Source organism: Telmatherina bonti, assembly GCF_933228915.1.
Source record: "Telmatherina bonti genome assembly, chromosome: 1".
Classification (NCBI taxonomy): Eukaryota; Metazoa; Chordata; class Actinopteri; order Atheriniformes; family Telmatherinidae; genus Telmatherina; species Telmatherina bonti.
The window spans coordinates 37,134,535-37,146,348 of record NC_136619.1 but is presented as its reverse complement, the minus strand read 5'-3'; the positions used below and the strand labels follow the sequence as shown (position 1 = coordinate 37,146,348).

Here is an 11,814-nt window from a genome sequence, read left to right as displayed (position 1 = left end):
CTACCCTTAACATTGCTTGGCTGAAACAGCGCATCAGCACGACTAATGATCAAAGGATTTGTCCCAGATTATGGACAACCATTAGTGTAATACTCTTTGTATGTGATCTGATGTAGATATACAGCACTTTGGAAATGTGGCTGTTGCAGAGCGCATACATTCTGCAACACAGACAGAATATGTGGCTGGCTTAGAAACCAGCCTAATATCCGGGAAAAATAAGGAATAAAAAAAAAACCTGGAATCTGCACTGCAACCTGTTCTACAAAGACATATCTTCTTCAGTGATGAATCTTTTATCCATGAGATAAACATAGATGCAGCATGGACTGTCAGAATAGCTGTGCTTCTTGGTAGAGTGAAAATGCATCGGGTATTTTTTTGCTCTGATGCATTTTCTGTTTTTATTCGCTCCCTGCTTATTAGGTAACATAAAACATGACAAGCCTCAACTTTTTTAGCTCTGTTCTATAAATAGGAAACTGTGTCATAAATAATTGAATCACAGGCGGTGAGTGTTGTGTAAATTAATGTCCGCAGTAAAAAATTAAAAATTTTAAATAAAAAAAAAATAATCAAAACATAAGGTTATAAATCAAAAGAATGGCTCATTGTTAGTACTTCAGCTGGATATGAACCTACATTAATTCTGTTTAATGTCAAAATTATCTTAAAAAATCTCAGTTGTGTGATAAAGAATTCAGCGTTACCTCTCGTTAGAGTGTGTTTGTCTATCACAGATGGTTGTAAATCCTCTGATGAAACACTCGTGACCTCCAATGGGAGTCCGTCCCTTTCACTTGAGAGCTTATTAATTGTCTGCAATTATCCTTTGCAAGCATGGCATCTGTCAAAAGTATCGCTTCTCTTCCCACGTGGATAAAAATGCCATATTGGTAAAGGTTGACTGCGACATTCACTATTTATTGCACAATAGAGCTTGTACAGTCAAAATTTGCAATAACAGGTCTTAAAGAAAAACTGTGTCCGCCTTATGGAGGAGTCTCCTTTTACCATGTTTTGACAGGCAAACATTTTAACTCGCTGAAACAACATTTTGCATACAGAAAACGAATGAAGGCAGTACCTTTAAGTTGATTCTGTTCATGAAAAAATAATATTGTGACATTTGTAAACTAGCTTGTTTGATAACTTGATCACTTATGTTTGAGATGTGCTGTTCTGTATCGCTGAGGATTCATCCGTAGCTCCCATGGTGCATTCAACATCTTTAAAGTTTAGTGCAAATTTCAAGAAACAAAATCACAGAAATGAGACAAACTAAGGAACTCATAAGGCAACAATTATAAATATATCAAAAATAGTCATTCGAGAACTATGTTCGTTACAAAAAAGGTACAAAGTTTTTGTCCTGTACCAGAGAGAAGGACATGTTTTTCAGTTCCTCCACTGACTTCACAGCCTTGTATCCCAGCTGATGAAGTACTTTTTGACACACCGTTTGAGTGGATTCCACGATGTCATAGGACAGTTTTAAACGCCAACTCTCCGCATTAGCTGCCGAGTCCCTCACTGTTCCAAACTTGTGTTTCGCTGAGGGCTCATTGCTGCCTCGAGTGTTTGCACGTATCCACTGTTTCACATTTTTATCCATAGGCAGCCCCAGAAAGTCATAGATCTCCTGTGTCTTAAGGAGTGGACTTCTGGCCAAATCCTCATATCGAACCAACATGTATTTCCCTTTCAACCAGTGGGGGTGGCTGAGACCAGTTGAAACAGAGCCAAAAAAGTCATCACAGATAACTGTAAGCTGATTCATGTCGAGATTATAAGGCCGTCTCCCTGTGGCCCTCCAAATACGCCACAGACGATATGGGTCCCTGAATGTCTCAATCCGTGACGACAAGATGCCTCGTGGGTCTCTGACCAGTTGAATCACTTTAATGTTCAGCCGTGGGTCTTCAACCAGAGCACGTAGGTCTCCAATCTCCGGCACCCGGACGACTTTGATTGCAACGTGCTTTTTTTCGCGACAAGCCTCTGTTGCTAAGGTCATGTTTAGAGTTGCACATTTCCTCACACAGTCTCCTTCCTCCACATTCGCATCACCAGGACCAAAGGCATCACATACAGGCTGTTGGCACAATGCACGGCTGGCGCCACGACGGAACAGTTTGTCTGTGCTATGGTTCGTGGGTGTGGGTTTGATGTAGTTCTCTAGGAAATAGAGGTCACAGCCATACAGGCTACGCAGAAGGTCTCGACTGGCACCTAATGTCACACGACGGTCGGCGAGATTGCGATTGTGTGACTGACGTGGAACCAGCGTGGCATAAACGTGATAAAGAGGCTCAAAAAGATAGAATATCTCCTGGTGTTGGTTCAGCAGTTGCCCAACAAAAGAAGAGCCGCTACGTGTAGTGGCTAAGACCAAAATATGCAGTTTACGGGTGGCGTTGATGGAAAAGTAAGGATAGTCATCGCAGCCTCCGCCACCCGTTGTTACCCGTTCAAAGGGAGGGTCTGTCTCCTGAGCCCCCAAACCACAGTTGTGGGGGCTGGGCAGTGGGCACAACTGGAAAGGTTTGGAGGTGAGTGTCCGAATGGCTGTGTACTGGATGGCAATGGAGGCCAAGGCCAGCAGAATCACTGACTTCCAGGAACATTGCATGGCTGAACCACTTCATCTAGTCAGTCATCTATGCCAGATCCTCCCTGTGAATAAAGAAAATGGTGTCTTTATTCTAGCAATTCCATTAAGTTAAAACACAAAAACAACAAATACAATTACAACTGCCTTCAGTTGCCTCATACTGTACATACATATTGTTTATTTCACATAAAGGTGACCTGTACTAGATGATGCAGAATATTACAGCTTGATATCATTGAAGCGCAGCAATTTACGGTAATATGAATTGTTCCTGATTTGGGAATTAAACACAAGTCATCTGTGATTTAGATCAGCATTTTTATTCATGATTATAAGTCCAACAGACTAGATTTTTAATTGGTTTTATGTATAAAGTTAAACATTAAGTAAATAGTGATGATGGATAGAGCAATACTGCTACAGTTTTTTTTCTACTAATTAAAAATTATTAAAAATAAAATAAAATAAAAATTCTGGACCTCTGTTTTGGTTTCTTTCCAGTCAGCTGAAGCTGCCTGCCAAAACACAGCTGCATCAGTGCCAAGTTAACACTGGGGTACATACAGTATTTAAAGAAGAAAATAAAAAAAACATAAAAAGCTATATTTTAATAATTAAAACAATTGTCATTACATAATTGCTCTGGTTGTGTAAAAATAAAATATCTGAGGCACAGAATTCTTGAAGTACTGCAGCACACCTCCACTGTATACCCATCCTTGCTCCCCGCCTCTTCCATAAAGTTGGTGTCTAATTTGAGGACCTTGTGTGACTTGATTGGAGAGTGTAAGCATTGTGGCTTTGCATTGCCACTTGTTCATTGAAAGGATGGAGTAGTGGAGGGTGGGAGTTCTACCCAGCAAGGTAAACAATGTGGTTTCAAGCTTCATTGCCAATATCATGCCAAGGGGAAGTGGTACTGTAAGAAAGTAATGTGATTTGTCCCGTTCAAGAATTTCAAACAGCGCCTACAATGACAGACAGAGGTCTTCACACTGGGAACTTTAATCAGGTAAGTAAAATCACCTCTTTAGAAGCCAGGCATGAGACTGGAAAGAACCCCCTTCCTAAAAAAAAAAAAAAAAAAAAAAAAAAAAAGGAAGTGATACATCAGACTATCTGTGCATTAAGCCTGTTCAAATTCTCTGCATGAACACAAAATATCAGACTGCTCCAGTTAAAACAAACAAAAACTAACTGCCCGATGTTTTTTTCTGTCCTGATGAAGATGAACCTGTTTGTGTAATACTGTCACAATAAAAAAAACAGAAAAAAAAACCTATTTATAATAACCATGGACGACACACAAGGAGAATCTGAGCTTTCTTCTTAGAAACAATTTCAATTAAAAGGGCCCACTGTGCTGCATAGGGAACAGGTTAGGATAGCAGAGCTTTTTCAGCGATGCAGGCATCCCTACCAATGCAGCGGCAGGAGACAATATGAACGCATCCCACCCTGCTGCAAGTATCCTGAAAAAACAACTAAAGCTCGCAGAAAGCCAACAATTTCATAAAAATAATAATAATAAGAGGAAGAATAGTAAAACATAACGTTATACCGTTCTGGTAGTGGTCTTTTCATGATGCTGTGCAGTACGTCCATGAACCGCGACTGGCTCCCAAGTCCGAACCCGTTCTCCCATCGCGCGCTGCTTCCCTGTCAGAGGAGAAAAAACGCGCCTGCCAGAGCCTGTATTCCATCTAACGCCGGCGCGTGGCGTCCAAGTTCAACCACTGGCCTCAGACATTCAGACAGAAAAAAAAAAAGAGAAAGAGGAAAAGTGATGAAGAGACGCTGGAACAGGCTGTGTTTATTATAAAGCAGCCAGGCGCTGGGACTGACCGGGGAGGGAAAGGACGGCAGCCAGGCTTTCTCTGGTGTGATGCGCAGAGGCTGAGCGCAGTGTGTGTGAGGTAGGCAACACAGGGGCCGACTGTCTGGACCACCCCCGACCCCTCCCCCTTTCCACCTGCCTCTCTCTCTCTCTCTCTCTCTGTCTCTCTCCCTCATGCATGGAGAACTGCTCTCCCCAGCCGTATCAACACACGTTCATTCTCACTCAGCAGTGATTTGAATTGGATTCAAATCAGCTATTTGCTGATTTGAATTAGATTGTTAAAACTTTTTTTTTCTTTTTTTTTCCATCTCAATGGTTGTAGGTTCAGTTTGCACTCTTGCACACTTTATTCCAGTCTTCTGAAAAGCAGACATGCAAACAGGAGCAGTGGCAAAGCACTGCAAAAGTCTCTTCAGACTTTGGCATGGACTCGTCGCATGAGCATGACCCCCTCAGGCTCAGTTATTGTGCTAAGCTTGGGTCAGGGAACCTGCAACCTGCAACCACGGTACTGATACAGGACTGGGTGGGCCAAAGATTTGAATGTGAAAATGGAAGGATGCTTAAACATCAATGTCTCTCAGCTGTTTCCTTAGACACTCACTCTCTTGGCAATACAATTTTATACAATAAAATCTAAACAGTTAAAATGTACTTGGCGAAAACGTTTTTGTATGACTATGTGTGGGGGTGACATTGTGGAAAGAGCTTGGGGTGAAACAAGCAAAGCAAATGTGCACTTTTAAATCAACATAAACAAAACTGAACGAAGATAAACAGGTGAAATAATCTTCTGAAGGGGATATGTATTAGTTCTCCTAAAAACAATATGTTAATATTACATATATGTAGGTCAAATATGGTTGTTTTTGTTGAATAGATATAATACTGAGTACAGTTGATGCCACCACCATCATCATCATCATCATTATCATCATTATCATGTGCTATTTGGGATGGAATTGAGAATGGCTTCATATAAAGTAGTATTTCTACTTATATTTTGGAATTATTATTAGTATTATCATGACATAGCTCCGCTATAGAAATGAAATATCGTAGCTTTTATGGACTTACAGTTTATATAAACATTATAAACAGCATTATGATTTTATTAATATGACTATTATTACAGCATAGCTCCATTATAAATTTGTATTTTTGTTTAGGGACATAAGGTATATATGCTGATTTCATTATCATTATTTCAATATGATGAAGTAATGTATGGTGTTTATTAGTGATAATATGACTGGGTTTTGCATAATGGCTGTGATTATGATGATAGTTTTATTTATTTATTTATTTATTCAGCCATATGTTGAAGTAAATGTTCAAATCACATAAACTTGAATCACCAATTTATCCGAACTCATTAGAAAGTATTTTGGATCTTTGTGAACTGGGTTTTATTCGCACAGATCCCATCAGATTGCACCAGATTGGTATGATGGGACTTTCAGCGCCAGGTGAAACCCTCAGATTCGAAGTTGTTGGAGCCTTTTGCAGTTTTAGTGGGGTCCTCTGTTTTCCTGCTGGGAGGCGTTATTGCTATGTATGTGGGTGTCACTGCTCCGTAAAAGTGTTCATCATGTTGCCAGTGTCAAAGTAGCACTTCAGTTACATTATAATAGCGATTTTTCCCGCTATCACCACATTATAACAAGACATCAGAAGATTAGCGAGAACTGAAATAAAGACTGAGGCTTATTCTGAGGAAAAAAACCCTCCAGAATATTTTTTCCTGTTAACTTATCACCAAATTGGTTAAATAAAGGGATTTAACAGATAACTTTCCCAGTAACTCATTCAAATATGCTACATGATTAGCAACCTAATAAAAAGAGCCCACACACAAACTGACAGATACACAGTCTGCAGTGTAAATACATACTAATAGCAAATTTACTGCATAAATTATCTGACTTATCCATAATTTAGGAGATATTCTTGGAAAGCAGGCACATTTCCAGCTCCATACGGAATTCATAATTCTTACAGTAGTGATGTAAGTATTTTACTGTCTTCCTTCTAAATGGCTCACAGGACATAATAACCTTTAACTTTAGAAATAGACAAACTCTTTGGGGCAATATAAAGTGTAAAAAATGGAATCCATGAAAGAGAGAATTTCATTTTAATTTATAATGATAAGGAACTTTTATCATTTCAGACTTTTTATTCTTTCTGAGTATTCTGTTTCTCACAGATCCAGTTAGAATGAAGTAGAACTGCTTGAAACAAAAACAATACAATTGGCTAGTGTCAAGGAGAGCTGTTTCACAGTAACATTCAGAAAAGAGCAACATCCCTCACCCTAACCTCATAAATATGCAGGCCTTTGGAAACAAAATGTAATATGCTTGTGTGCCGAGTCTGTTACACACTGACAGAGTCCAGTTTGCTGCAAGCGTGGACTCCCATCATCTCTTGGAATATGCTTGGTGTGTATCAGTCTTTAGGTAGGTCAAACTCAAAGTCCAGGATCTAATAAAACTGGGTGTCCACTTCCTGGCATCTGTCAGTGCTTTCATCCTCTAGGCTGATCTGTGTCTATAAAACTTTAAAAGACCACATCATAACCATCTTAATGTAATTAGACACAAAACGCCAAAGATGTTTTTTTTTTTCTTTTATATTAAACAAGGTTTCAGAAAAAAAAAACATAAAATGAAATCCTTGAGTGAAAGAGTTTTCTAGCCAGAGCTTTAATGAGGCAAAGTCGTGTCTAAAAGCATTACCTGGTTAAATAAAGATTTTTAACGATCTTAATTTCCTCCTGATGCCGATCAGATGATCAGAATAGTAATGGATGACCTCGCAGTCATTTTTTTCTATTTCTGGTAAATTGTACGGTGTAACTACTTTGAAAAAAACCCCCCAAAACCTTAGTTTAATTTCTCAAATTTAGTGGTCTGTTCTGCATCTGACAGCATTCTCACTTCTCCATTCTGACACTAACATACACTCATGCTTATTCTGTAAATGCAAAGTTAAGTGTGTGTGCCTCTAGGTGTCATTTGGTCAGAAATGTCATGTGCAATGAAAGCTGAACTTGTGTGAAAGACTTTGTTGTGACAACATTAATCAAAATGACATAACACATGCACAAAGATGGCCTAATTATTAAGTTAATACAAGCTGTTGACATGCACATCTTCACACTCTGTTACACACACGCACACACACATCTATATTTAAAATCTTAGCATAGCAGCAGATAGCTGTTTGAAGCAAGAAGAAATAATGGTGTAATAATCTTGTCAGAGTGTGCAGCATGTCTCTCTTTGTGCTTATTTATCCATCTCATATTATGCAACATCATAATCACTGCTACTGCAACTCTCAAATTAAGCCAGATGGAAACGGCAAAGAAATTTTTGCAAAGCTGAAACTTGAATTTGACCAGAAAGAAAAAGGCCAAACAGATCAAAAACAGGTACAATATGCCTGTGAATGTACATAATTACTTCATAAATTTGTTCCTCTGATGGTGTCATTAATCTCTTGACAGCATACGTTCTGCTCCTTTGCATAGATCACTTGCAGTATCAAACACAGTCATCTGCTCCAGCAGGCCTTTGATTGCATCTCTCTTTGCACATGTTTAAGGTCACATTTCTTTGCCTATTCAAATGATGCTCTGAAGCTTCTTTTCTATTGTCTCAACTTTATAGATGAAAGGGCTGAAGATGTGCTTCTAGCAGTGCCACAGGGAGGCCAGCGAAGCAGCAGCTATACAGCTCTGTTTCCACGGCTGTCCCCACAGTGTTTGTCAATGAGCCTGGTTTCTGGAAGCCTTGTCAAGGGACGCTCCCCCACACTGAAGCCGGGCATCTGCTCCAGTGCGATAGCCTTTCAGTGCATTATCGAGTAAGGCTATTCTTCCTCAGCATGCTATGAAAGGATTTGTAATAGATTCATAACATGCCAGGCTAAATAATGTGTGTTTGGGGCAGGGGGGGGTGGGAGCGCTGGCTTTGTTCTTCTCTCCGTCATCTTTATGCCAGCGACAGACACTGGGTTTTTGTATCAGGATTTTTGCCATTCATCACTTAGAATTCTGTGCAAACAAGAATTTCAAGGGATTGTTTCACTCTTAACATCTCGGAAAACACAAATCTCAAAGCTAGTATTTCAATGAAGTTTGAAATACAATTTCTTTATTCAACATAAAATTACATAACTTACAATGATGTTAGAACACGGAAAGGAAAATAAACACTCAAAAGGAGCTCTATGTATGACAATATAAGTAGATAAAACTGGGGGGGGAGTGCTTTTTATGAGAGGCCTGTACTATGAAGCAGGATTAATGGCTTAGCAGGGTAATTCAAGGTTCAGCTTTAGAGTTTTGATGTCACTGGCTGCGTCCCAGTTCGGCGGCTGCATGCGTCGAAGGCTGCGTTTCTGATTACGTCACAGAGGTCCAGCATAGACTGTCACATATTAAATGCACTTCCTAATAAAGCCTGAAAATGTGTCCTTTTCCCCAGACTGAGGGTATACTGGCAAGATCAGTGGCCCAGTATATCCCAGCATTCATTGTGCAGCATTACAGTTGAAACCAGTTAATACTTCAAATACTCAAAAAGAAAAATTAATTAAAAACTGTGGGATAAGTTTCTACTCTAAACTCCCAGTTGTTTGGAAAAGAAATTTACAACAGTTGTTAAAGCTGTAGTTGGTAATCTTAATCAGAGATATTTTTTTTTACTCTGGGTGAAGTGGTTTCCTGTCCTGATAGTAGTCGATACATTCACGAGCAATAAGAAATATAGTTAGACCCCTCAGTTTACTGTAAATCTGTAAAAACTCTGACCAATCCAAACGTTCGGACTGATAAAGAGTTGTTTGTTTCTTATATTTCATAAGCCTCTTCTCCCCTTCTTCCCCTCCTGCAGCGCATACCTGATAGCCACACCCTGCAGATAAATAACATGTTAGGATGAAAATACAAAGTTGTGAAGAAGAAAATCGGAAGGCAAACATGGCTGAGAAAATGCAGGAAGGATTTTGATTTGCTTCCTCCCACTCAACAGCTAAGGAAGAGAAAATTGTTGGTGGAAAAAGCTGCAAATAAAAAAGCCTTGGATCAGGCAAGGAGCAAAACCAGAGGAGGAGGAGCCAAGACAGGGCGCCACTTTCAAATCTTGCTGGCTCCCCAACATTACCTACCCCAGCTCTTAATAAGGCACGACAGGTTCTTCTCCAAGGTTTTTGCTGACCTTTATCTTTTTCTTCTTTCAGCATCGTGTTAGCATACTCCTGACTGGACCAACATCTTGTTATAGAGGCCCACATGTTGATGGTGACCAGTTTATCAGCTGGATTTAGTTAGCTGTAGCTGGTTACTACTTACCCTCTTAATTGTTCTGGCAGAGAGTGGGGAATCCCTTAGTTATTTTTATCCCCCTACTTCTGCATTCTAGCTTAGATTTTGTTAACCAAACAATAACTTATCATTTTATGTTATGTTATTCTGTTCAGCTGACATATTATTGAATTATTTTAAGATCTTCTAAAAACAAAAATGAATTTTTTATTACTTTTACCGCAGACTTGTGTCAAAGTGTATGATGTGCAACGGGTTCCAGACTTCTACCCACCATTCTGCCACGTCTGAATTTGCAAAACTAACCTGACTTTTGTTAATACATCAAGAAAAAAGTTTACAGATAGGCCTACACCTACTAATGGATATGACAACACTTCTTTTGGCTCTGATGTGAAAAAAGTTGCTAAATTTAGATGGAATCACACCACACATGCAATTTGTTAAGCAGCACTAGGAGGATTCATTTTAACAAAAGACAAACAATAGTATTTTCACAAAAAAAGAGTTCTTAATTTATTTTTCTTTATTGTCAAGCATAAAAAAGCAAATATAGGTGATGGAGGAAAACAGCTGTGTTGAGATTCCCTGTTGTCAAAAATAACTGATCACTCTGCAACCATCTCCAGCACAAAACACAACACCACACACAGGAACACCTTTGAATTTTGTGTACCACCTGAGTTCTGTGTAAATACACCTATCTGCAACATTGATAGCAGTGTTACTGTTATGACTCAGTTTTGTACTTCTATTTCCCTTTTCTTGTACTTATTTACCAAAAAAAAAAAAAAAAAAAGTTGTATGTACAGATTATGTACATACAACATAATCATACATATTGACAACAATTGTTTTCCCTCCATGGTGGATCTGTGTCCATCAGTCAAAGAGAACTTCTGAGATAACATATAATGCATATAATATTAATATTTATAATAGTATTACAACCTTACCAGACTACAAAAAATAATGGAGTTTTAATTATGACAACATGAAGGTTGGAGAAAAAAAATGATGATTCTCTGTATGTTTATAAGTCTGAAACTACTCTTATAACTGGCAGGTTTTAACAACCACAACCTCCAGGTTATTCCCAGAAACTCCACCTTTAAAATGACAATGTGATTTGTCTGTCTTAAATAAGAAATAATAAGAACAATTTAATATAAAAACAAGAAACCCAGTCGGAGTCACAGCTCATATCCTCCGGCAAGCAGCTCTATTCTGTGAGGACAAATTTATATTGTGATTAACTCTTTTTAAAAATTCCCACATCCACAATTCCTTTCAGATCCCACCCAGAAGTTTGTGGAATGCAGGCTGACTAAGCCCCAATTAAAAACAAAACAAACAAACAAACAAAAAAAAAAATCCACCCAGTAGTCTTTGCAAAAAGTTGCTTCATGACAGATAAACATGGGCAAAAACAAAACATCTTTGGCTGAGGTAAAAACATTTGGTTGCAATTCTTTGTTTGCAGGAAGCCAAGACTGTTGACAACACAACAACAAGACAACAGTTTACAACCATTCAACCAAATACACGTTTTTAAAAATAATGCTGTAGCCTGATACTTTGTCAATTCATTTAACTGAGTATCCTGGTATGACCTCAAAACATAACTTGTAGGTTAAAATACTGAAACATTGTGTGTCTTTAAAAAACACAGAAAACAAGCTGAGTGAAGGCTGGCAGTGTTTGAGCACACAGCACAGCCTTGAACAGTTCACATTCAATTTTCAAGAAAACAACACTACTGGGTGAGCAGAAGGCTCATGTTATGAGCTCCAGTTTTCTGACTCCGTCCTCACATGCTCGTCTGAATCCTAAGGTGTTTTTACATTCTACCAGCTGTGTGACAGATCATTCAAAAATGTTTCATTTCTATCTAAAAATAAAATATCCATCCCTCACTTGTGACTTATGTAACATGTTAAAGAATTAAAAAAATGAGAATTTTACTAGCAGTCTGTTATTTAATCACATAGAAGTGAACATTGATATTCTAAACTTTGACATAAG

The 11,814-nt window shown here is 38.6% G+C and overlaps 1 protein-coding gene across 1 annotated transcript; it reads right to left on the bottom strand.

Moving 5' to 3' along the window:
* Positions 1–1,345: 1,345 nt before the first annotated feature.
* Positions 1,346–2,632, bottom strand: chst1 (carbohydrate (keratan sulfate Gal-6) sulfotransferase 1; the record flags this gene model as incomplete). Its single annotated transcript, XM_079245000.1, has 1 exon — positions 1,346–2,632. One exon carries the CDS (start codon positions 2,630–2,632, stop codon positions 1,346–1,348), a length of 1,287 nt encoding a protein of 428 aa, XP_079101126.1.
* Positions 2,633–11,814: the final 9,182 nt, after the last annotated feature.